General features: G+C 46.0%; 2 protein-coding genes and 1 long non-coding RNA gene across 3 annotated transcripts; 1 reads left to right on the plus strand and 2 right to left on the minus strand.

Annotated features, from left to right (window-relative positions):
* Positions 1 to 1,958: 1,958 nt before the first annotated feature.
* On the minus strand, positions 1,959 to 10,003 carry TYSND1 (trypsin like peroxisomal matrix peptidase 1). Its single transcript, XM_023644215.2, has 4 exons — positions 8,679 to 10,003; positions 6,809 to 6,939; positions 5,554 to 5,739; positions 1,959 to 2,895 (listed from the first exon to the last, which is right to left on the minus strand). The coding sequence occupies exons 1-4, from the start codon at positions 9,842 to 9,844 to the stop codon at positions 2,678 to 2,680; spliced, it is 1,701 nt and encodes a 566-aa protein (XP_023499983.2). The 5' UTR covers positions 9,845 to 10,003; the 3' UTR covers positions 1,959 to 2,677.
* Positions 9,556 to 17,781, plus strand: LOC106782049 (uncharacterized). Its single transcript, XR_001378887.3, has 4 exons — positions 9,556 to 10,183; positions 10,854 to 10,981; positions 14,230 to 15,738; positions 16,354 to 17,781. It is a non-coding gene; the product is annotated as an uncharacterized lncRNA (long non-coding RNA).
* On the minus strand, positions 12,189 to 26,764 carry SAR1A (secretion associated Ras related GTPase 1A). Its single transcript, NM_001301290.1, is given in 7 exon segments — positions 12,189 to 14,624; positions 16,375 to 16,506; positions 19,317 to 19,420; positions 21,965 to 22,030; positions 22,454 to 22,573; positions 22,699 to 22,772; positions 26,632 to 26,764. Coding segments are annotated over 6 exon segments (597 nt in total). The 5' UTR covers positions 22,757 to 22,772; positions 26,632 to 26,764; the 3' UTR covers positions 12,189 to 14,507.
* Positions 26,765 to 26,815: the final 51 nt, after the last annotated feature.

The following is a 26,815-nucleotide window of genomic DNA, read 5'->3' on the forward strand; positions in this document are numbered from 1 at the left end:
GAAAAACCTAGCAGGCACCACCTTATTCAAATGATCAATGTTATCATCTGTAGTGAGACAAATAAACATCATAAGGCGCCCAGTAGGACACTAATGAGAAGACAACATCACTAATGTGATATCCCAGCCAAAGATGCTCATCCTCAATCTAATGATGAGGAAGGGTGGCAAAACCCAAGCTAGGCACATTCTCTGAAATGACTGCCCTGTTATCTTTGGGAAGGTCAAGGGCATCGACCTCAAAGACTGAGGAGCTGCTCCAAGTCGAGGCGGAAGAGAGCCCTGGCAAGTGGGTGCAACTCATGATCCCAAATGAGATGTTTTTGTTACAAAGACCATCACTGGGGCATTTGGCAAAAGTGAAACAGGGTGTCTGGGTGAAGGGTGTAGGAGGATTCTTGCAACTTTTCTGTAAGTTTGAAATTGTTTCAAGATTTTTTTTTAAAAGCAGGAATATCTTCTCTCTCCCTTCCCCCATCCCCAGCCAGATACAGAAGACCTGGCAGAGGACTCTGAGGTGCCAGACCCAATGACAGAGCCACAGGAGAAGGAGGCTGGGTCCCTCAACCATCATTGCACGAGTGCCACCCTCGCCTTCCCGGTCAGGTACACTGTACACTGGACTTTATATGAGCAAGAAGTAAACTTCCATTGTCTTAAGCCACTGAGATGGTGGGAGTGGGACGGGGTGGGGGGATCTTTCACTGCATTATCCTAACTCATCCACTTATTCAACAGCCTGCTATACCACTCTACTTGAGGTCCCACAGACACCTCAAGGGAAACATCTTGTCCCTAACCTTGTCAGCCACTCATCATTATCCCAGTCAGAAGTTCAGGCACCATCTGACCTTTTTCTCTCTCTGCATTGCCCCACTTCCATTCAGTTCCACCTCCTCTGTCATCACTTGATCTCCATGCCCACCAGTCCTGCTTTAGCCGTCGTCTCCCTCAGCAGGGCCATTGTAACTGGTTCTCCAGCCGGCAGTCCTACTCCTTTCCAGTTTTCTCTCCGCCTAGCAATGCCAGAACATGCACGTGGTTTCACACTTCCTTGTTCCAACTCCTACTGCTCTCAATCTGGGACACCCCCCTGTTCCCAGTCTATTTGGTAAACACCTACTCTCCTTGCGGGGTTCAGCTCATGAGTCACCTTGATGAAGCCTTGCCTGATCCTCCCTCCCTGGGCCCCTGAACATAGTCTTCCATCTGAGCAGGACAGAGCTGCCCTCCTCATGGCACTAATGGGTTGACACACCAGTCTCCCCATAACAGCCAGAGCTCCTTGATACCCACACATGCTATGTAAATCCTCCTTCTCCCCTCCCAGCAAAGTCAGACCTCAGCCCCTGCCTCCATTAATGTATTATGGGATTTCTCTCAAGCTACCTTTGCCCTCTGGACACATTCCTAATCCACAAAGGGGAGAACAACCATCACAGGTAGCACAGGCCTGGGCACAGCCGGGCACTCTATAAACACTGGCTGCCAGGCCAAAACCACCACCTTACAGGATATGCAAGCCCCACCTAGTGCTGATTGGTGTCATGAACAGCTACAAGGACCAGTCTGGCATAAGAATATCCTGTTAGATTAAACCCTGCCAAGAAAGCAGGACAGAAAAGGTGTATTTCTGGGGCCGGCCCCATGGCCGAGTGGTTAAGTTCGTGCGCTCCACTGCGGCGGCCCAGGGTTTCACCGGTTCGGATCCTGGGTACGAACATGGCACCGCTCGTCAGGCCATGCTGAGGCAGCATCCCACGTGCCACAACTAGAAGGATCCACAACTAAAGAATATATACAACTATGTACCAGGGGGCTTTGGGGAGAAAAAGGGAAAAAAATAAAATCTTTAAAAAAAAAAAAAAAGTAAAGGTGTATTTCTGTGCCTGGCACTTTCCTATTCCCAATTCCATTCTCCAAACAAAGAGAAAAAAAGAATCTGATCTATAGAAGTATAGAGGTCCTTCTGTATGTCCTGTTTATTCCCAAACCCCAACAATACATTCCACCCTCCAAGATCCCTGAGGCCCATTTTATGGGTTGGAAAATCAAGGCACTGTGTCAGAATGCCCCTGTAGGTCAGCAACGCTTGACATACAGACCCAGGAGTCCTGACTTTCAGGAACGCTGCCTCCCCGTAGACCTGGCAGAACAGGAAGATGCTCTTTTCCTTTTGTCTCAGGTCCTCAGAGCAGGGCCTCTCTGCCAAGGTTTCCTGAGGAAGCCCCAGTGCCGTGTCAGCCCAAGTCTGACTGAGAGCAGAAAGGAGCCAAGGCCCCAGTGAAGCGGCGGCCCCAGGTGGCCAGTGGCTATCAGGAGACAGGGAACAGATGCAAAACCAGGGCTGGACCTGCCTTCCAGCCAGCATCTGTCAGGACCAGGGCTGATGTGTAGTTGTACTGGGCTCCCCACAAGGGGAAACAACAGAGCTGAGTCTAGTGCAAGGGGGCAGAGAGTGGTGGGGGCTCCAGAAAGCACCCCAAAACAAGCTGCCAGGTTGGAGACCCACGGGGCTGAAGAGAAGTTTGATCCAGTCTCCAGGGCTGAACACGGTGGGTGGTAATGGGGAGGCAGCCCAGTTGGGGCGTGCCGTGTCAGGATCCTGAGGCTGCCAGCCTCAGCACTTCTCATGGCATAAAATGGTTGCTCTTCTATCCAGAGGGGTGACACAGCCTCAGAGCTTGCTCCGCAGGGCCTCTGCCAGGGGCCGTTGCAGCCGCCACACCACCCTCACTGGCTCAGTGGCACGGTCCAGCTCACGGAGGCCGCCCAGGTCACCTGTCTGACTGTACTTCTGCAGGGCTGGTTGGAGCACTGTGATGGGGATGCTGAAGTTCAGGTGGGGGTAGGTGGCCCCCGTGTTATTGTCCCGGGTGTTGCTGGCAACGATGCCTGTTGAGGAGTCAAAGAGGAAAAGAGGGTATGAGCCAGGGGATAGATAGACAGGTGGGAAGGGAGGCCCATCTCCATGCTGGAGGCCCTACACCTGTTGGGGTCTTGAAGCCTCCTCACTGAGACAGACTGTAGGCTTCCCTTCACGGACACCAGCTCCCCACATCCTGGTCCCCCTTCCCAGCTTTACTTTCTCCTTAACATTATCAGTATCTAACACAGTTTCACTTACAGTTGTGCGCTGCTTAATGAGGGGGATACGTTCTAAGAAAGGCATCATTAGGTGATTTCGTCATGGCACAAACATCACAGAACAAATCTAGATAGTATAGCCTATTACACACCTAGGCTATATGGTACTAATCTTATGGGAACACAGTCGTATCTGCATCTGTTGTTGACAGAAATGTTATGCGGTGCATGACTGTACTTTGTTGTCTTTCTCTCCAACTAGTGTCAGCTCCCTGAGGGTAGGACTTTTGTGCCTTGTTCAGGCAGTCTCCCCAGGACCTAGAAGAGCGCCTGGCACAGAGGAGGCACTCAACAAACACTTGCTGAGTGAAAGAATAAATGAATCAGACCCACAGACAAGTTTTGTTTGGCCTGCTTAGTGCACATGTATGTACGTATTTTTTGAGACAATTTTAGACTTACAGAAGCCTTGCCAAAAGTTCCTGTATATCCTTCATCCAGCTTTCGCTTACATTAGTATCTTATGTCACCATACAACACTTACCAAAACCAAGAAATTAACCTTTATACAATGATATGAACTAAAGTACAGGACTCCTTTGGATTTCACCAGTGTTTCCATTGCAGCTCTTTTTCTGTCCCAGGATGCAATCCAGGACCCCACACGGCATTTAGTTGTCATGTCTCCTAAGTCTCCTCTAATCTGAATCAGTTCCTTAGTCTGTCTTTCTCTCTCATGTCCTTGACACTTTGAAGAGTACAGGTCAGTTATTCTGTAGAATGTCTCTCAATCTGGGTTTACTTGATGTTTTCTCATGATAAGACTGAGGTTATATATAATTGAGAAGACTCCCATAGAAGCGATGCATCCTTCTCAGGGCATCGAATCAGGAGGTGTATGATGTCTACAAGCATTACTTGTGATGTTAACTTTGATCTCTTGGCTAAGGTGCTCTGCCAGGTTTCTCCACTCTGGACTTACTATATTCCTCTTTGTAAAGTACTAAATATTTTAGGGTTATGCACATATTCTGTTTCTACTTAAACTTTGCCCACTGATTTTAGCATCCATCGGTACATCCTCCTGTGGTGTCCTAATAGTGAGCTTCTATTTCCCTCATTTCTTCTACGTTTACTAATTGAAAATCTGGAAGGAAGAGTTGTCGCTTGTCTCTATTTTTAAATTGATTTGGTTATTTATTTACATCAGTGTGGACTCATAGATATTCATTCTTTCTGGGGGGTTATAACCAATACTATTGTCTGTTCTGTGGCTCAAGTTGTTCCAGTGGAGCTCCTTCAAGTTGGCTCTTGGTTCTCTCAACATTTGACAAGCCCAGCATTTTGTTGTTGTTGCTAGCATTTCCTTCTTTTCCAGCACCACAAAGTGCTCCAGGCTCCTCTTGGATTGTCCCTGTCCCAGTCCTGGAATCAATCAGTTCCAGGTTCCTTTCATTAGAGAATGGCTCTTAGCAACCAAGATCTGTGCTCTTGGCGTGCTCGCTGCAGCTGGGGTGTTACTGCTTCTAGCCCTTCTCAGCAGACAGAGCTAGGATATACATATACGATATATATCATATATCATATATATATATACACACACACACATACACTAACTCATGTATACACACATCTATATTTATTTCTGCATCCACTTATCTGTGTATATATTTTAAAAACTCATGGTTGATTTCATTTGTATGCTACGGTTGAAGAAATAAGTAAATCCATTGTAGCCAGCAAGAGCAAGGTCTCTCACTGTGGGAGGAGAAGTCAGAAATTAGAGAAGGGGATGCTCACAGGAACCCTGTGTGCTGGACTGCAGTTGGAGGTATCCATATGGACTCGTGGTTGGCTTTTTTTAAAATAGATAAACAGATTTTTTTTAAAAAATGTGAATTAATTACAAAAATTTTAAAATGGAAAGATTTAACAACTACATATTATTATTATTATTTTTTTAAAAAAAGGTTCACAGCTTCCTGTGAAAAATTGGAGAATCAGCCAGTGTGAGGCCACATTCCTTCACAAGGAGGCAACAACGTACAGGTGCTGAGTTGTGTTCACCCCAGTTCACCCTTGACTCTCCGCTTCCTGTTGTCTCCACTCACTCATTCATTCACTTTACCTGCGCAGCCTCTGTAGACTTTTGAGTTTGTGACCCTTGGACTAATCCAACTCCTGAGTGTGACAGATCAAATGAGATTAAGTGACTTACCTAAGGTGAGCAGTGGCTTAGTGGCAGAGAAGGGACCAGAACCCAGATCTCTTCCCTCCCAGCTCAGCATCCTTCCCTTCCCGCCTTCAGGAGCAAAACAGCCTGAAAACCATGGCTAACTACCTCCTGGGCATAAGGACCACCGCTTCCCAGACAGAGTGGCACCCAGGGCTGGACGCCAAGCACTCGCTAGATGGGACTGAGGCTCTGGCAAGGCGAAGCTGGGAGAGGGCCAAGGAGCTGGTTACCCAGGAGTTCTCCTGAGCCAGTGGAGAAGAGGGGTCCCCCACTGGAGCCGCCATGCACAGCACATGTGGTCTGAAGCATCACTGGTGTGTCATCCACCTGCACCACAGCTGACAGGATGCCTGTGGTCACCGAGGGCCCACAAGTCTGGCCGAAGACGCCGAAGCCCACCACACTGACAGCCTCACCTGCCAGGGAGGAAAGGAGGGTGAAGCTGGGGAGCCCCTCCATCTGGCAGGACTCCCATTCCCCAAGCCCATCCCTGCCCTCTCCAAAGTTCCAAACCCTGTCTGTCCTTGGAGTTTCTGCTCAGATACTCCTGTCTCCAGAGAGCCTTCCCCAGGTCCCCACAGGAAGAGGCCAGGACCTCCCCTGAGCTCCCAGCACTGCCCCTGCTCAGCCACTTCTCCTCAGCGTCAGGCTGTTCTCCAGCCTTGGTCCCTGCTGGACTGGGCAGTCATTTTTTAGGTTCTTACACTTAGCCACGTGCTCAATAAATGTTTGGGGAATTAATACCCATCTCCTTCTGGGACTAAGAAGTCTCCTGGTGAAAAAAAATGGGGATGAGGACTACAAAGTAGCCACCTTCCTTTATCAAGTACTTTGAAGGCACGGGGCATGGAGCTAAGTGCTTTACAAGCAACATTTCACCCAAGCCTCACAACAGCCAGGAGCAAGGAGCATTAGGCCCATTTTTCAGATGTGGAAACTGAGACAGGGCACATTAAGTTGCCAGTCCAAGGACACAGGGCTAGTAAATGGCAGGAGATGCCAACTCAGAGAGCCCGTACTTTGTCATTATATGACATCACATCCATAAAGTGAGACCTCTGCTACTTCTATGGCAGCAACACGGAGCCTTTTGTTAAATCATGCCATTGGAGCCTCAAAAGCACGACACCTCTCCAGCCAGTCTGCAGTGTTATAAGGAGCCCCCAAGGCTCAGCACATCCAGAGTACACTGCTGCAGGGCCTCAGGAAGAGGTGTGCCTGAGCCTTCCCCGGAGATTCCTCCTGCCTCCCAGCCCCTTGGGCATGCTGGGCACAAGCAGGGAGGCCTCCAAGAGCAGCCCGGAGCCAAGGACTACAACCAGAGGATTTCCCGCCAGTTTGATGCCGCCCTGACTCATTAATCTAGGAGGGGTAGGAAGGGAGCTGGCCTAGGGGACTGGCCCCTGATCTGCAGGGTTGGAGGGCCCCACGCTGACTTTCCTTTCCGAGGCCCACCCCACACCAGAAGGCACCTTTGCTCTTTACCTTCATGGAAATGCTCAGCAGGCACAGGCATGGGGATACCATCTAGGTCCTCGTCCAGGCTCACCACGGCTATATCATAGGGAGATGTCTCCTGGGTGGCAAATACCACATGTCCCCAGATCATGGCACTCCTGGGAGCAAGGAAAGCAAAATGACAAGCTAGCTTTCTGACCCTTTAGTGCTGGGAAGAAGCAAGATGAGTGACGGTAAGTCATGGACTTGAGAGTCAAAAGATCTGGTGTCAGGCCTGAAACCTACCAGGCAGCAACTCTGGGCACGTCACTGAAGCATTCTGTGGTATTCCCCAACAAGCTTTACCAACTGTAGAGTACTTCTATGTAAAGGTGCCTGGCCCTCAACACTATCATAGACACCTGCCACCTAGCGAGCACTGTGGGCCAGGCCTGGTGTTAATGCTTTATGAACATCATTCCATTCAGTCCTCACAGCAGCCCTAGGAACTGGGCACTGGTATTATCTCCATTTTAGATAGTGCATTTGAGGCCCAGAGAGGTTGAGTAACTTTCCCAAGGTCACAGAGTAAGTCATAGGAGCCAGGGAAAACATTCCCAGTATTTTCCTTCACTGCCTCATTTGATACTGACAATCCTGTCAGTTGGTGGGGCAAGTATGGTATGATTTCATCCCTCTGGGCCCTGGTTTACATAGATGCTAGCACTTCTATAGCTCTTACTATGTGCCAGGCTCTGTTCCAAGACTTTACATGTCAACTCATGGGGAGGCAGCTTAGACAGATTAAGTGACTTGCCCAAGATCACACAGGGGATTCCTGCTACACACTCTGCAGGGGTAGCTTCCCGCAGACCTGGTGATTTCCCTAGAAGCAAGAGTGTGGGGGAGTGGGGGAGAGGTTAAGGAATTGGGGGCCACACTGGGAAATTCTCATCAGTCTTCCCTATAAAGTCATGGCTGTCCTGTGGGCTGCCAGTGTGGACCTCTATGGCAAAGCCGGGCTAGGCTAACCTCAGAAACTCAGCGGAGAGATCTGGAAAGGCCTGGGCTGTGAGGCTGGGTTGAGCCAGGTACAGGAGAACATCAGGCATTAACACCAAGGTGCTTTGCTTTGGCCAAATTAAGCACCTGGGACTACAGAGAAAACAGAACGAAGAGGTACTGGAACAAGAAGCCAGGGAGCCAAGGTCACTGCACCATCAGAGCAAATGGAAGTAAAGGAGGCAAGAGTGCTTTTCCCGACAGAGAGGGAACAAATGACTGTCTGAAGTCCCAAGCCGGCTGCCAGGATCACCCAAAGTTTGTTCAAAATATATCTATCTGCCCCGGCCCTACTCCCAGTCTAATTAGGTGGAATCCCACACCTGTAATTTTGATGCAGATGGACAGCTCTGGTCAAGATCTAAGAGAGAAATCAAGTAAGAGTGGCAGGCCCCTCTCATTACCGCAAGAGGGTAGCATCCTGGGCCCCTGGGACCTCACTGCGTTTCAGGGGAGAGAGGGCGGGGTTAGGAAGTCTCCACTCAAAGGGCCAGTGGTGTGTGGGTGTAGGGCTACGAGACAGAGAAGTCGTGCAGAAGGAATTCAGACTGGGAAGGGAGCTCAAAGGTGCCCAGGCGCGGACGCAGGGACGCCCCACAGTTCTCAAAATCAGAGCTGCTTGGTATCTTGCCCAAGCCTCATTCACTGCCCGCCAGGAGGCCCAGAATCCCTTACACTGGGATTCGGGGTGCCAAGGATGAGAGAAGGGTCCCAGGTGTCTACCCACATTACACCACCAAAGCATCAGCGTCACGCTAGAAGGCCTCCATAATCCTCAGAATGATGACCCGAGACCTGAGATCCAGACCTCAGACCTGGTGAGGGGGTAGAGCGGGAGTAACTTTGCAGGCCTTACTTGGGGGTGGTGGAGCGCACCAGAACCCTGGTCGCCTCCCGAGGAGCCACATGCCGGCAGGTCACCACGAGGCGGGGCGCCACGGCCACTCCGGAGCCCCATACGGTGCTGCACTCCACCAGCACGGCTGCGGTTGCCCACGGGGGTCCCGGGTCTCGGAGGGGCAGGCCCCACGGGGCACCCATCTCGGGCGGCAGGAGGGCAGCCAGGGCCGTGGCGCCGGGGTGCAGGCGGCCGAGCGCGGCTCGGGCGGCGCGGAGGAGAGGGGCAGCGGCGCAGAGTAGGGTGAGGCCCACCCACTCGCGGGCCTTCCAGCAGAGGGGGGCCGCCACTAGCGCCACCAGCGCCCCCGCGGGCCGCGCCGCGAACACGCCTCCGCCCTCTGTGCCCGGCAGGCAGCGCGCGTCAGTGAGCAACAGCGGGCCGGCCGAGTTGCTGAGCACGCCCCGGCTGAGCGTGTTGAGAAAGATGTCCGGGCAGAAGGCCCCGAACGGGGAGCCGCAGGCCAGCAGCGGCGCGCCCTTGGGCACGGCCCCGAGAGGCGCCACGGCCACGGCCGGCCCGCGCTCCTCCGCCTCCTCCCCATGACCCGGCCGCACGCGCAGCAGCGCGAACCAGCCCAGAGCTCTCAACTGATCCTCCTCTTCGTCCTCCGACACCTCGTCGTCCGGCGCCGCATTCGCGAAGTGCCACTGCTCGGCCGCCTCGCCCCCGAAGAGGCGCGCGAAGTGGGCCCGGAAGGCCGGGCAGCTCAGCAGCAGCAGCAGCTCGGCGGGGCGCGGGGGCCGCAGGGGCCGCCCGCGGGGCCGGGCCGGTGGGCTGGGCTCCAGGCCGGCGCAGTGGGGCGTGCACAGCCCGGTGCGGCCCCGCTCCGCGCGGCCTGCGGGACTCGCGGCCGTTGGGCCCCACTGCACGTGTAGGCGCAGGTCGTCGCCGCAACTGTCGCCGGGCAGGAAGGCGGCGCCCGCCGCTGTCAGCGCCCCACTGCCGGCCCGCAGGAACGGGGTGAAAATGCCCCCGTGGCACAGCACTAGGCCCGGCCTGCGGCTCAGGATCACCCCGCTGCAGCTCCACGAGCCCGCCTCCGGCTGCCCGGCCCGGGAGGCGCTCACCACGCAGCCCGCCTGCTCGGCCGCCCTCATGGCGGGCCCCCACTGTCGCCCCATGGCCTCCAGGAGAGTGCACACCGGCTTCGCGGAGAACTAGGGGGCGAGGGAGGACCCCGGCCAAGACCCGCCGACAGCACGCAGCGCCGCCCAGAGCTGGAAGCGAGAGGCGCAGGCACTGACTCAGGCGCACGTCTTCCTTGTCAGGCTGGATTGGCTGAGCCCCAGCTGGCCCGGCCCGATTGGCTGGGCACGGGGCCGAGTCCCGATTGGCTGCAGAGGCTGACCCCACCTTTCCCCGCCCTGGTTTAGGCTACCTGTGCAACGTAGGGGGCGAAGCACTCCCGGAAGGACGAGCCACGGGAATGACAGGCTTGTGGCTTTACCGGGAGATGGGAGGTGAGCAGGTTTCTCGGAACTCAGTCTCTTCTCTGTTCGCTGGGCTGCGGGAAGGGGAACAGAAATGAGCGCTGACGTGGCTAGGCTTGCCCAGGCCATGACAGGACCTGTCAGCATCCGTCCAGGTCTAGGCGACATTCAGCCCCTAACCCCTAGGATAATACGGGCAAAGAAATCTTTGGCAGATTCGGTATTTTGAAATGTTGAAAGTAAACCCTACGGCAATCCACTAGGGGACATGGAGTTCACGAGATTACGTCTAAGGCCTTTTGATGCCAAAGCCCACCGACAAATCTCATAGAAACTGGATTTGCTCAAAATGAAAGTGCCCTTTAAAATTGACTATGACGAACAGTAACTGAGGTCAAAGTTTTTAATTATACAACCCTATATTTTGCAGTATGTACATTTAACATGGCATTTATAACCACCAACCAGGATTTATCTAGGTCCGGGGCCAAAAGCTTCTCCTGTAAAGGACCAGAGTGTAAATAGTTCAGTTTTGTGGGCCATACGTTCCTGTCTGAAATACTCAACTCTGCAGTTGTAGCATGCAAAAGCTAAAGGAATGAGGTGGCTGTGTTCTAACAAAACTGCACTTATAGACAATGAAATTTGAATTTCACATAATTTTCATGTCACAAAGCAGCATCCTTTTTTTTTCTCACAGGCCATACAAAAACGGGCAGCAGGCCAGATTTGGACCACCAGCTGTGTTCTGCCATCCCTGATCTAATCTAACATAAACGTCCCGACTTTCCCAAAGAAGTATCCCTGAGGACACAGGAGCACGAACAAGTATGTTTTGGGCACTTCAGGCTATCCCCAAAGCAGTCACCACAAGCTAGACATTTTACAAAGGTCTGTTTATCACTCTATCACTAAAATACACATTAATTTTTAAGATTTTAGTATTTATGTCAGCATTAATGAAAACAATATCCAATTACTACTTAAATTACCTAACTTTTCTGCCTCAAACTTTTAAATAAAACTAATGGTGCTTGGTGTATCCCCAGCACAACACAGGGCAATGCTCGCAATGCTCCCAGGGACTCAAGTCTGAGAAAGGCAAATGATGATCCATTACAGTGAAGTAGGTCTGAAATTAGCAGTCTTCCCAGAGGAGGCACCATCCTTTAAGTTCTGTAACACAGAAGATGGCTTGATCGCAGTAAAACCTCTTGACTACCCCTACTTCCTGGCAATTAGGAGTTTCTCTCTCAAGCCCCCAGCATGAACTGTTATGCATCAGACTGTGTGTGTTTACGGCATCACAGTACAGAGTCCCAAGTCACGGCCAACAGCCAAGGTGAGACCCCTTGAGTGCTGGACTCAGTGATTCCACCTTTAATTCTCATGTTCCACACCAAACTTGGACACAAACAAATCCACATAAACACAGAACCCACGGCATCATTTCATAGTAACAGGGACATTAGTTTCAATCACAAGATGCCTTCAATAATTTTAATACTCATCAAAAAGAAACTGTTCCATTTTGCTTCCCAATCTATTTGTCCTAATACCTTAGTTTTAGGATCTCATTTGGGTTTTCTAAAAGCAAGTCTTCCTACAAGCCTCGTAAATGCACAAGCACAGGTTTCATTCCTCTATTTTGCCAAATGTAGCAGTCAACTGAATCTCTCCTATTTTGTAGAAAATGATTAGTGAAACACAGCTAAACTGGATCTAGTCCTTGCTAGCATGTTAATGTGGTTTTGTTCAAAAGTCTGCCATGTCCATCCTGTTGCAGACATGACCACCAATCCTGGGACCACCGCATGTCCCAAGGCTCTCACACAGTCCTAAATTGATGACTTCTAGTGGAATGTGTGAACTGGCCTAGCCCTTCTTTTTTTTCCTGATAGCAAAACTTAAGCCCACCACATCCACTGTAAATATTTCTTCCCAGAAAGAATTTGTGCTTTCCCCCCAAGAACAAATGTCATGATATGTTCAAATCAAAACAAACCAACACACACATAGGAATGAAGCCAGCAAGTTTCTTTTAAGTTTTTATTAAAATGCTAAGGATACAGATTGACTTTCTTTTGTAAATGACCATTTTACTTTTCCTGAAATAGGACATATATGCACTCTGATAAAACAGAATGAAAAGTCTCAGTTCATGGGGGTTCCTGTACAAAGCTCCAATCCTCACTGTTAGGAGCCAAGCTCCTCACATCAGCTTCTTTCCACTATCTTAGTACAGGAAGGGTGTTTTCTGTGGGGTAAGGAGTAGACTGGTGCCACGTGACTTTTCAATCCCCTTTCTCCAGTGGCCAAAATAAGCCACTTTCACAAAGAGCTGCCCTGTCTAGAATCCATAGTTTTCTAGCTTGCTACAAAGTGACTAGGGAAAAATAGGAAAAAAACAAAAACAAGAAAACTAACACTGAAGCACTCATACTTCTCATGTCTCTGAATGGAGAAGTATGGGTTACCTTTAGACAAAGGAAATTAAAAGTATGCAAGTTAACTAGCCAGTTCATTCCCCGTTAGCTACATTTGTTCACTTAAGGCTTTAACCCTTTTCCAAACCCACCATTTTGTCTTAATCCAGCTATGCTTGCTAATAAATGAAAGGCATGCTCTTCCCAGACTTATACTTCATTGAGCCTCTGCATTTGGTACCTGTAAAAAAGTATGCTTTCCCAACAGTCAGTAGTGAAGACTAACAATGAGAAATCCAACTAAAGAACAATATCTCACTCCTGGAATATGTTATCCACACCTTCCCTACCCTCACATTAGAAGCAAGAATCCACTCAATTTAGTTCAATCCTCTGTAAATAAGCATCATTATAACTTTGAATTTTAACAAAACTACCTTTAATCTTTCATTAAAGGAAAAAGAATGAAGGTATTCTCCTATCTTAAGACCACCTCCTATTCCTTCATCTTTTACTACAAGGGTAGAATATTAGCTAAGATCATGAAAATCCAATTTCATACGTGGCATTAAGAAAATGGAATGCTATAAAAATAGTCATCACACTACAGGGGATGCTGGGGTGCTTACTGACAATAAGTGATGCTGGCTCAAAAGGAACAGCTCTACACAAAGTTCTTGGATTAGAGTTTCCCCAGCTTATTTCTGGAATGGAGAAAGGCAATTTCATACCAAAAAAAAAAAAAAATCTGGAAAAGCTACAGATGTTAACCTTTAGACACCAAAAAAATTGGTAACTGATCAAAAGACAGAGCTTATGAACAGTCCAATAGAGACCAAATTCTGCAAGTGAAAATTTGAAAGCTCACTGCGTAAATCCTTCCTAGATTCAAACAAATGCTGCACCACCAGATTTTTAAGTTCTCAACTCAGAGAATTCAGAGCTCTTAAGCTGTTAAGTTTGTCCTGTGTGACTCTCCAATTCAGAAGATATTCTCTGAAAGGAATCTGTGCAAAAGTAACTGAGACATACTGCAGTGTATGACAACATGAGAGATGTTCTCAACTTTGAGGCGAAAGTCACTTTTTAGAACTGAAAATGAAAAAGGTGCTAGAGAGAAATGAGATTTCCCAACAGTATAAAAGCAGAGACTAGCTGAAATTTGTAACTTTCTAAGTAAAAATAGTAATAGCAACAACCCACTATACGATTAACTCCTCTGCAGTGAACAATCTGCTGTGCATTCCGTGATGAGGAATGACCCCAGCATGCCAGTGGAAACCTGCCGCAAATGTGAGGCCAGGGCTCTACCCTTTCCTGTTCTCGGTGCTCAAGGTGACGCCACCCACTAGAAGGCAGTGAGAAACAGGGGCGCATCTCTCACATCTCTCACTTGCCTGCTAACCAACAGGAGTAAGTTCACTTGACTGAGCGCTGGCCTCCAAGATGTATCTGTGCATAATTTTATGAAGTATCTAAATGCCATTCACTAGATTAAAAAAAAAAAAGGATAGAAAACTCTGGACCAAGTAAATTGTTAACTCAAAAAGTTAGGAGGGACACCAATTACATTAACAACACCATCTTTAAAAAATAGAATCACTTTCTTTTGAAATCAACCACAGTGGTGAGACGTGTTTTTCTTTTCAGGTGCCCCATGATGGCACACAGCTTTACCCGGCAAATCCTGCCAGCTTCCAAGTCCCGGGATGCTGACCTGCACCAGCACGTGGGGCAGCGTTACCTCCCAACAGTGTGGAGAAGAGCACATGTCACCACTGGGCGATGAGAGCTGACAGAGACTCTTGGCTTCTCAACGCCAGACATGGTTGGAGAGCTTTCCTTGTTCTATTATAAAAGTTCATGAGGAAGCTGTGAATAGGATCAGTCCAGAGAAGTAAAACTCTTTTATTTTCACTGTCCAAACATCAGTCAATATACTGGGAGAGCCAGCGGAAGCCCTCGCCGTAGCCTTGCCTCTTGAGCACACTGCACATGAACACTTCCATGGGGCGGGCATTCAGTTCCTTCAGGGTCACATTACCCTAAGGGAGACAAAACCAAGAAAGGCCTGTTAGCATCTCCATGGTGGAAAGGCTTGAAAGGGGGATCACAGAAATCACTTTCTGCATTCCTCAAAAGCAAATCTAAACAGGGATTAATTACAGAAATGTGGTCAAGGCCCTACAGATGACTTCCCCAGGGCTTCATCCTTTCAGGATAGAATAGTCTCTCATTCCTAGCCTCTCTCTCTCCCTGCGAAGAACATTTGCTTTGAACACATCAATATTCATCTGGAAAGCTATGGCAGCAAACCAAGAAAAAGGCCACTGGGACCCAGAGAACCAGCATGCTCTTTAATGGACAAAAGGAGTTTGGGACTTTTTGGAAATAAGGACACTCTCATTAACACAAGCATTCAGAAATATACACTAATAAGAGGTTACATCAAGGAAATTAAGAATTCATGTGTAACACTCATGCAGAAGAGGGGAAACTAAGTGAATTAAAGGAAGCATTTCTAGAAAGAAAGAACCAAGAAGAGGCAAGACTAAGGAACCATGTAAAAAGTCACGAAATTATCACAGATCTCAGAAAAGGAAAATTTTAAAAAGTAAATATGGGGCCAGCCCCATGGCCAAGTGGTTAAGTTCGTGCGTTCTGCTTTGGCAGCCCAGAGTTTCGCCAGTTCGCATCCCGGGCGCAGACATGGCACTGCTCATCAAGCCATGCTGAGGTGGCGTCCCACATAGCACAACCAGAGGCACCCACAACAACAACAGACAACTATGTACTGGGGGGCTTTGGGAAGAAAAAAAAAGAAGACTGACAACAGTTGTTAGCTCAGGTGCCAATCTTTAAAAAAATAAAAATAAAATGTAAATATGCCAAAATCTGAGCTGAAAAGACCAGGATTCACGCTTAATTATAGCTAATCTAGATTTTCTCTCTCACAAGCATACTTTTCTGCAACAGAGTTCCCCTTCCAACTGGAGACAGCATAACCTACTGATCCGGAAGACTCAGGTTCTATTCCTAGTTTTATCACCGACTTACAAATCACTCTCAGAGTTTCCTCATCTTCGAAATAGGACAACAGTCCTACCAATCTCAGCAAAGAGCACTGAGGATAATCCAGAGCTTTGATTTCAATGCTTGGTAAGTGACATAAATGATCACTCTTCTTCATAACCTGAAATCTCCAGTCAAACAAAAAGATTTCTGGCTAAGAAGGGCTCTTTCAAAAGAGATTTCCCAGAATCAGATTTGAAAGACAGTCAGAAAATTCTTAAAATAGCAAGGGTGCCTTTTCTACCATTCTCTTCATCTTTAAATACCTGAGGAATATATCTTATTAGAAAATGGTTAGGGGCTGGCCCCGTGGCCGAGTGGTTAAGTTTGTGCGCTCTGCTTGGTGGCCCAGGATTTCGCCAGCTCAGATCCTGGGCGTGGACATGGCACCACTCATCAGGCCATGCTGAGGTGGCATCCTACATAGCACAACCACAGGCACTCACAAGTAGAGTATACAACTATGTATGGTGGGCTTTGGGGAGAAGGAGGCGGCAAACAAAAAGAAGACTGGCAACAGATGTTAGCTCAGGTGCCAATCTTAAAAAAGAAAAAATGGTTAAACTAAGAACATGTTTGTCTTCAGAGAGTTTACCTAGAGGAAAACAAATCTTGAGCCCAGGTAAACTTTTTAAAGCAAAGTAAAATCTAGACAGCAAAACATGAACGTTAAAAAAAAGCTGTGAATTTCTTTTATAATAGGTTCCCTGAAGATTTTCTTACCTTTCCTGTGGTCTGTCCATAAAGCCCAAAAATCTCACGGAGTTTTTCTTCACTGATTGCATCTGTTCTGTCAATTTTGTTACCCAAAATAAGGATTGGCACATTGGATATTGTCTCATCAGTCATTAACGCCTAGACGAGATAAAGAGGAGCTGAGTGAAGATGTGCGCGAGCCCACTAGGTCATGGAGCGACTGTGACTTCCACTTGTCTGTAACGCAGCAGACGTAAAGCGGAAATGCGATCATCTTTAGACCTGAGCGATCAACTAAAAGTTCATCTTGACATTATATAACACCCTTAGCATTACATAAAAATTACCTTGACATTAGGTAAATATCCTCAAAACAATTTCAACTTAAGGCTGTATCTATTTACAAGGCAGCAGAACTGCCCAACCTTAACTGTGAGCTAAATCACTCACCAAAGACCATCCTCGGGCTACCCACTGAGCACAATCCTCCGAGAGCGAATGCTCTGACTCCAGAGCCTCAGAGATGGCTACAGGACCCCCCAAGGATTTACTGAGTGCCCCATGTGTGCAAAGAGCAATCTCAGGCACTGAGAGGGCTACAAAAGAAAGGATGAGACACATTCCTGGCCTCAAGAAATCCTCACTCTACGTTCACATATCTGTCAACAAAGCAAGGCAAGTGGATGATTAAGTGTCACAACAAGTGGGGACAGAATATAAGTACTTAAAAGACGTTCAGGGAAATAAAATGGCAAGGTGGGCTTGAGGGAAGTCTAATTAGCAAAGAGGTGGAACCTAAACTGGGCTCTGAAGGAGGGGGAGGATTTCAATAGGTGGAAAGGAGAAGGAAGAATACAAGCAATGGCTTTACAGTAGGAAAAGAATTCAGGAAGCCAGATGGAGTACCACCCGACTGGATTAAAGCATTTACACTGACATGTAATGACAGAGTAAATGGGATGGGAAGCGATGACCAACATCATGGCATCAGTCTGAGAAGCTAGCTGCAACAGATCCTAAAGACCCTAAATTCAGAAATTACTGGATAGAATCTGCACTTTTAGTACAATGAATTCACAAACAGTATCTATCTGTGGTGCTCAAGCAAGAGATGATGATCTAGCCTAAGATGGAAGCATGTAATAAATAGTGTAGCAGGCATTTTGAAGAAGTGAAGAGACTGATGTCTAAATGACAAGAGACGAGGAGTCAAAGCTGACAGATTTCAAGCCTGGGAATCTAGTTCTCACTGATAGGAAAAGCTAGGAAAGGAGAGTGGAGTTGAAGGAATAAAGGGGAACATGCTTTGACCATCTTCAGTTCCAGGAGATGTTAGACAAAATCAAAGTAAGGATGTCATTCATTTATTAAATACTAACAAAGTACCTACTATGTATCCAATGTTTTGCTAGGTGCAGAGGTTTCACAAAGAAATAAGATAAGGTCCTTACCATCTAAATTCATGGTCCAGCGGGACAGACCTATACAAAACCAGTAAATACAACAGACACTGATAAGGTGCAGAGTCTAACAGTCTGAGAGGTCAGGAAAGGATTCCTAGAAATGCTCATATCTGAACTCTGAGATCTCTTAAAAGACATTTCGAAATTTACCAGCAAATGGAGGTAGGGGGTCAGGTAAGAAAGCCAGGCAGGGATAACTACTTCCGTATACTTAAGGAAGGACAAGTTGTTCTCTATGTCTCAAATATAGTTCAAGGTAGGCAGTAGAGAGAAAAGAAGTTGGAGAAATAAATAGAGGAAAGATCGTGAAAGATCCTCTGTGCTGTGCAAAAGATTTGTGGATTTCATCCCAAAGGTGACAGAGATTAACGGATATTAAGTAGGGCAATGACAAGTCTGAGAAAGTTCCTTCTACTGGAAGCTACACTAATTCACAGGATTCTGGATTGTGTACCCAGGTAGATGATGGGAAAGATGAATAGTTCCATTCTAGGAGAACAGATTGGTAGGTGGAGCTGTCTAGTAGCCTGCATTAAGTATGAGGCTGGAGCTCAAGAGAGGTTTAGACGAGAGAAATCCATTTGGGAGTCATTAGCATGGGGGTGGCAGATGAAGGAAAGGAGTAGCCTGGACTAGCCTAGGAGAGAGTACAGACTCTGGGGAACACCAAGATTTAAGGCCTAAGCAGAGGAACAGGGGCTTATGAAAGAGCTTGTGAGGTACTGGCCAGAGACAGAGCACCCAAACCAAGAATGTAAAGGGGAGTTTAAAGAAAGAAAGAATGGCCAGTGCCAAGAGGTCAAGTAACGGAAGGACTGCCTTGCAGGTGATTCTACATGAGACTAGAACTATGGATTCAAGAAACATACTTACAAACAAACTTGAGACAGGTTCAAACTGCCAGGACCAAGAGTGCAGAGAGAGAGTTAAATCACAGAGAAAGAAGAGGCGCAGGGTGAAGCAGTAGGGATAATAAAGGCAACATTACAGAAATTGTCAAGGCAAGAAAATGCACTGTTGAGAAAAGAAAAAACTTGAAGCAAGTCCTTGATAGTACCAAACGCTGCACAAGACCAAAACTGAAGACAGAACAGACTGCTAAGTGCAAAGGTGGGCAGGTACAAGCTGAGAATGTAGATCTAAAAATGTAAAGAATTCTAATCCCTCTTTCAAGTTTTCACTATGCCCACACTTCATCAAGAGTGACCATATGTGACACATGAAGGGAAAGACACTGATTATGCTGGGACAGGCATACTCTGAGGGGTGTCCTGAGCAAATCAGACATACAGTCACCCTATGATAGCTATAAACAAAGTTAGTTTACTCAATTCAAGCTGAGTTTCCTCAAGACATTGAAAAGCAATGCCTTAGATTTTAAAACACTTTCTTCTTGTAACGAGGACTTTCATGAAATGCTAACTGGAATGATTAAGTATTGGCACTACTGAGCCGTATTCCTTCAAAGAAACAGAGGCCAAAAAAGGAAAAAAAATATAAACGTACATTAAGCTCAACTTTGGATTCCATGAGGCGAGGATGGTCTGCACAGTCCACCAGAAAGACAATCCCATTAATGGCGGGGAGGTAATTTTTCCAAACCCGACGTGCTAAAAGACAAAGTTTGTAGCTGCATCAATTAAAAAATAGATATATTTTGAAATCAAATAACCTAATGGTCTATAAAGTAGGAAAATCTTGGCCAGGTTTCAATAGCATTAGACTTCATATGGATTCTCCAAGTCCTAGCCAGTATTAAGTCAGAACAGAGGGTATAAACTGATGGTCCATGAACTTAATCTGATTTTTTAAAATTCGAAAATCAGGGTTTTGTGCCTGATTTTCTGAAAATCCCATGCCTACCTACTCACACATCAATAATCAGCAGGAACTGAGTTGTGGCTGCCCCTTTAGACGAGGTCTGGGCTCTTCGGTTTGCCAAAGTTTCCACCACTCCCTACTGTCTTCTACACTCAATGTCACTCACGTAAATGACCTACCTCACCCCTCGGGTCAATTCAGTTTGCAACCTCTGAGTTAAAATATCAGGATACAAATTGTCCATATAACTTTAGTCCCAAGTTAGTTCCTGCCTAACCAGTATATAACTTATCCACTCAGCCCTCAGGTACATTGGGCCTGACAGGTGGTTGAAGTTCCCAGGCCAATTACCTCAGCCTCCTATATTTAACCCAGTGTGCTCTATACATTTTTTTTGGTTTGACATGAAGTGATAATGTTTTGGAAAGCAATGCTTTAATTATATAATTTCTAAGCCACTCATTTCTAGTCCTTTCAATGGGCTGAATACAGACGCATCTCTACATGAGACAGTTAACAATGATGGCCTGTGAAGCGCCGGACTGGGAAGGAGAGCGGGAGGAACTTTCACTCTTCCCTTCCCTATCTATATACTGATTGTCGACTGAATTTGTTATATTGACCCTGGACTACTTCTATAAATTAAATTTTTTAAGTTATACAAAAAAAAGGAAACCTCCAAATGTACTCTAGTCAGCATTGTAGCCACTTCTGTAAAACAGTGGCGAGGTTATGATGAAAAAGTGTTTCTGTAAGTAACTCTTCCTCAAACAAAACAACACTACATACATCAACACATTTCCCTTGTTAGTCTATCAAAAGCTGAAAGCTAAATTTATCACACCAAATAATACACAATTCTCAGTTCAGGTGTCTTAAAAACACCTACTCCTGCATTCTCCAGATGGTCTATATGCAACTTACAATTGTATTACCTCTGAATTTAAATTTGTAAGCAGTTATAAATCCTTTTGAAAGAAGCAGAAAAGACACCATACAGCCACTCCTATCCAAATGAAAATAATACAATCTCATCATAGAAAAAAAGGAAGTAAGATAATCTATAATCCTCCATCAAAACACAGTCACTGCTAATGTTTCTGTATATTTTCTTTCAATCTTTTTTCTGTACAGGTATTTTATGTGATTGTGATCATACTACATATATGTAGGATATAAATATTCAATAAAATAAATATAATTATATGTTAACGAAATCACTGACTATAAAATTACTTGGACCGCTTCTCAGCCTTTTGGCCAAAATTATTTGGCTGAATGATTAAAATTACCAATATTCTCTTTTTTTAACTCTATTTTTAAAAAACTATACTAGATTAAACCTAATATAATGCTTCAAATGCTCTCAACTCAATTTAAAAACAAATGAATAAATCTGACAGAATCTGAATAGTTTCTTTTTTCTACTTTCCCAAAATATTTATCCCCGCATCTTAAATGTTTTACGCCTAAGCCTAGAGTCTTGCCAAATGTAAAGTGAGTGTCCATCACATAAAGATGCCTCATTCTGTGTATCTCTAAAACACATACAAGACACCTAAGAGGAGCCTGGGAAGCAGACAGACACACCTGAGTAAGGCAAAAGCACTGGAGGAGAACAAGAAGGCAGAAGCAAATGCTCCCCAACTGCTCCAAACAGGGAGAGCACACAAAATATCGATTTACATCAGTGTCACAAGTAGTCACTGTATTATTCTCGCAACTTTTGACAAGTCTGAAACTACTTACAAAGAATAACAATTTTCTACATATTTATACTCCATTAATAAAGAATACAAAAGAGACGATTAAATGTGATGTGTGATATTGTACTGGCTCTTGATTAAGAGGAAAAATGCTATAAGGGAGATCATTGGGACAATCGACAAAAAAGGAGTATACACTATACAGTAGATAAAAATAAAACCACTTGGGTTTGATAACCATTATGACTATATAGGGAATATTCTTGTTCTTAGGAAATATGCATTAAAGAATTAAGGAATAAAAGAGTATGATGAATTCAGAAATGTTTGAAGAAAAATAATATTAACATGCATTGTATAAAGAGAGAGACTAATAAATCTGGGCAAAAAGTATAAAGGAGTAGATTTCTCTGTATTAATTATGCAACTTTCAACAAATTTGAAATTACTTAAAAATAAGTGAATAAAACAATTTCATTAAAGGAATAAGATCTCAATTCTAAATGACATATTCTAAATAAATGACAAATTCTAAATTAAAAAAATGACACCCTGCTTTAAAAAAAAGAGGAGGGGCATGAAATAAACCACAAGTCAATACCATCCTTCCACTGAATTGTCTCTTACCTTGCTCATGCCCACCAAGATCAAAAGTTGTAAAAGTCATTCCAGCAATTGTCAGCTCTTCTGATGCTGAAAAATTGTCAGAAAAGAAGAAAGAAATAAACTTCTCCATCCAACAAGGCCCAGTAACCCAATACCATTGCAAAACCTAATGAAGCTTTCACCTTGTAAAGAGAATAATATAGGGTGAAAATGTTCCTAAATTATTCTAAAAAGCCAATTTTCTTTTTCTCCAAGGTGTTCGCTGCTTTTTAGAAGTAGATATAGGAGATGTGTCCCATTACAGGACTGGTAAGAATAGATAGTGACAAAGTTCCAAAGGTTCAGATTTACGACTATGTGACGTGAGTGTGTGCTATAGAGAATTTTTCTCAAGTGAGCTGTGTTTTGGGACCTCAGTTAATACAAGAACTGCATCAATTGGGGATTCATCCTCTGACCCTGACAGTGACCTTCAAATATCAAAAGGTCACCTGGTATTTTCAAACCTACTCGGATGCAATGTTGGAACATGCTGGCCCAATCTGTCATCTTTGAGCATATGTAGAAGAGTGGTTTTGCCTGCATTGTCCAAACCCAAGAATACAAGTTTTCCAGATTTCTTGTAGAGTCCTAAAAGAGAAAAAAAATTGAACGTAATTTTGCTCTATACATACCAAAGGCTGCTTATATTTAAATTGTTGAAGGAAATACACACAGTCTGAAACCTATGATATATTCCAAGGAAATGGCTTTACCTAGGAATTGGAGCACACTGCTGAAGCCATTGTAGATCCACTCAAAGATGAAAGACATTATTAATGCTTACTACCTGTATGAAAGACGAAAGCAACAAACATTAGCTTTCTGAATGCCAGTACAGTTTTGGAGAAGTTAACAGTTATTCCCTGGCCTTGATGCATGTTTACAGTCCCATGTATTCAGGCATAAGAAAACAAATGATTGTGCATCCTGGAGGGCAATCTCTGGGGGCCTCGGATCTGCACAAACTCCTGGTTTGGTTTGGTTTACCATTTGGTTTTTAGGCAGAACCAAACAGTTTTCAATCTATGATACTTAGAGAACTAGGAGTTGAAGATATACTTTCCTCTTTTACTATCTGACTCACTCCTCCAGGTAGCTGCTCATTCACATTCCCTAGATACATCACTGCTGTCTACCAGTTAGCAAAACCTCCAGGAAATCAGCCCCGTCAATAATCTGGATCAAAATGTCACATTGATGCAGTAAGTAGAAAAAAATGAAAGGCATATTAACCTGAACAAAAAGCAGATTAACCCATCCTTGTATACAGCTCTAAAACACAAAGTCACCAAAATCCTACCAGCTGGCACAATTTGCCCTGCTCCATTTACCAGTGCTATCCCTTCTTAAACAATATTTATTTAACCCCTCTTGCAGATATGTGTCTCAACTTAAAAAAGAGATGATATCACTATTTTGGAGAGCTATGAAACGATAAAAAGAGAATCTTTTCATAATGTGAATCAAGATCGAACCCATTTTATAAATATAGATTTTCTTTTTTTTTTTTTTAAAAGATTGGCACCTGAGCTAATAACTGTTGCCAATCTTCTTTTTTTTCCCCTGCTTTTTTTTTTCTCCCCAAATCCCCCCAGTACATAGTTGTATATTTTTAGTTGTGGGTCCTTCTAGTTGTGGCATGTGGGGCACCGCCTCAACACGGCCTAATGAGTGGTGCCATGTCTGCGCCCAGGATCCGAACCATGGGCCGCTGAAGCGGAGAGCGAGAACTTAACCACTTGGCCACGGGGCTAGCCCCTAGATTTTCTTAAAATAACAATATTCACGGGGCCAGGCCGGTGGCCGAGTGGTTAAGTTCTCCAGCTCCGCTTCGGCAGCCCAGGGTTTTGCCAGTTCGAATCCTGGGCGCGGACATGGCACCGCTCATCAGGCCATGCTGAGGTGGCGTCCCACATGCCACAACTAGAAGGACCCACAACGAAAAAAAAATACACATCTATGTACCGGGGAGCTTTGGGGAGAAAAAAGAAAAATAAAATCTTAAAAATAAATAAATAAAAATAAGAATATTCATTCAGAGCATAGTGGTAGGTTCCTAGCTAAGTAAATATCTTAATTAGTACTGCTACTAATACCACTTTTCCTGTTTCCCATAGGCCTAGACAAAATAAAAGCTGACCCAGAGGCACTAAAAGGTGTACACTGGTACATGGGTAATAAGCAAGGGGACCTGTGAATGGAGTTAAGAGGGTAGGATCTAGAGCCAATGGTGGGTGTTAGGGTTTCTCAGAGGCAGCATTTCCTGGTCACACTGAACTTTTGCCTCAATATCTCAGATGTGCTACAGAAAAAAGAAGGATCCTGCACTTCCTTCCTCTCAATCAGCAACAGCATCTGAACACAAGGCTTTATACTAGATGTGACCAACTGCTACCAAACAAAACTTTAATGAAGTTTTGTTTTTTTAAGAAAGCAAACAAGGGGCCGGCCCGGTAGTGCAGCGGTTAAGTTCACATGTTCCGCTTCGGTGGCGCAGCGTTTGCTGGTTGCGATCACGGGCGCAGACCTACGCACTGCTTCTCAAGCCATGCTGTGGTAGGCAAGATGGGCACAGATGTTAGCTCAGGGCCAGTCTTCCTCAGCAAAAAGAGGAGGATCGGCAGCAGATGTTAGCTCAGGGCTAATCTTCCTCAAAAAAGAAAGCAAACAAAAGTTGTTTTATTACTTTTACTGGTGACCTGTAAAAGGATCATCCACAAAAACCCACCTATATTCTCCATTCAAAGAATACTAGATGAAAAAGAAACTGAAAAATGGATAGTATATGTTAATTTTCTTTTTCATCCAATTACTGGGTTTTTTAATTAGTCCTGTGGCTTGATAAACTTTAGGGACTGCTTAATGATTCTTTTCTATGGCTGTTACCCCGGCGGGCCAAACGAAGCTTGGGAGTTTGGGTGGGGGGTGGAAACTAAAGGCAAAAGCTTTTATGAAAAGATAATAAGGTTTTTTTGCCTTTTTCAGTAAAATCAAAATATATTTTGGCAGAAAGACCAAATCTAGCATGTTAAGTAATAATTTTGACTGGAAACTTAGTCCACACTTTAAGAAGTCCAATAACGTAAATTCACTAACAAAGCTCCTGCGTTAACTTTCCATTATAGGAAAGTAAGAGAACAATGTGCCTCTCCTCTGTACCACCTCATGAGTATTTTTACAGTACCTACACATATATCTCATTTCAACCTCACACCAACCCTAACAGGCAAGAATCCTTGGCCTCATTTAACAAGATGAGGATGCTGACACCCCTAGTTTAGCTGGCTTAACCAGGACTGCTCAACTGAAAAAGTTTTAACAGTGCCAGGACTTACACTCTCCTCTTTTGAAGCCAAAGCCAAAGCCCTTCCTGTTACTATCACATATATTTCAAATCCAAATAAAAAGATAAAACTTCCACCAACTACACATGATAATCTTGTAGTTTTCTTCCTTACAAGACATCATATCTTTTGAATGGTATGTTAATAAGTAGCATTCTATTCATTTCCTATCCTTGATCCACTCTACCACTTTATAGCATCTTGTGGCAAATTAGAGTACTCTGAAATTTAAGGGCTCTAAACTACCAACAAAAGGACTGCCAATGGACCGAAAACTAAAATTTGCAAATTCCAGGACTGACTGATTCAAATAAAAAAGAGGAGCAGCAAGCTGACCATTAGCCCATAAAGAATCCATACACCACTTCTTATACATACTCATTACTTTTTATACATCCTCAGAGCAACTTTGAGACACCATTCCAGACACATCTGGAGTAGCAGGGAGCTGGCTTTTAGCTAAGAAACTCTGCTTAGCTGCAGGGCAAATGTCAAGGGTCAGTCCTCTTGTAAAGCTCCATAGGCCCCCTGTCACAACCTATGCAGATGGAACGAGGTAAAGGGGAAAAGCCAAGGGCAAGGGAGAATGCTAACAGAAAATTTAGTGCCAACTCTCACAAGTGTGCTCCTGACATCTCGGCTAGAATTGTGCAGAAAGCATCAATCCATATAGGAAATGCACATGAAAGAATTTTTCCATGCACTGAAGAGAGAGAGGAAAAAAGAGGGAGGTGGAACGAGAAAGCACGGGGTTCGACCCAGGACATCAGATAACACAGGGCTGCAGTGGGGAGTGGGGAGTGGGGGATGGGGGATGGGGGGTGGGGGGTGGGGGGTGGGGGGTGGGGGGGGTGCCTTGGACTGGGAGCCAGGAGACCTGTTTGGAACTCTCACACTCGCGACATGCGGGGCCTCGGCCAATTCGGCGATCCTCAGCCCCCGAGTGTGTAAAACAAGGATAATCATCAAGGACTTCCACTCGCCTCCGCCGAGGCTCATCCGAGACAGGGGATGTGAGGCCGCTTCGTAAACTGGAGCGCACAGTACAGGCTGTTACCCCGCCCAGCAGCGGCAACCCCCCGAGCGGAACGCAGATCGACCCGACACCCCAGAGGCCGGCCGGGGACCGAGCAGACCCGGCCGGTCCCCGCCCAGAACCAGCCCCGCGGCCCCACAGAACCGCCTGCGTGTCACTTCCCCCCCACGACCCCGCCTGCGCCGGCCTCCGCCCCGACCCTCCTCGCCGTCCGCCCCAGCCCCTCCGGCCCCGGCTCCCTCCCTCGCCGCGGCCCCCTGACTCACGGCCCCAGGGGCTCCTCCGGCGGCGGCGGGCAGCTTCGACCCTCCCTCACAGCACACAGCGAAACAGCACCCGGGACCGCCAGCTACTCGCCGGATATACGTCACACCCCTCCCCCAGCACTTCCGGGCGCGTGCTTGCCCCCGCCCCTTCGTAGCGTCACGGCGCTCCGCATCCCCGGTGCCG

Source organism: Equus caballus, chromosome 1 (assembly GCF_041296265.1).
Source record: "Equus caballus isolate H_3958 breed thoroughbred chromosome 1, TB-T2T, whole genome shotgun sequence".
In the NCBI taxonomy this organism is placed as follows: domain Eukaryota; kingdom Metazoa; phylum Chordata; class Mammalia; order Perissodactyla; family Equidae; genus Equus; species Equus caballus.

Bases quoted from the DNA above. Each gene is read 5' to 3' on its own strand.
- TYSND1 (XM_023644215.2), bottom strand. From the start codon at position 9,844: ATGGGGCGACAGTGGGGGCCCGCCATGAGGGCGGCCGAGCAGGCGGGC. The intron at 6,940-8,678 runs GTAAGGCCTGCA...CCTTGCTCCCAG, and splicing joins GTGCGCTCCACCACCCCCAA to GAGTGCCATGATCTGGGGAC. The intron at 2,896-5,553 runs GTAACCAGCTCC...ACTCCTCAACAG, and splicing joins TGGCTCAGGAGAACTCCTGG to GCATCGTTGCCAGCAACACC.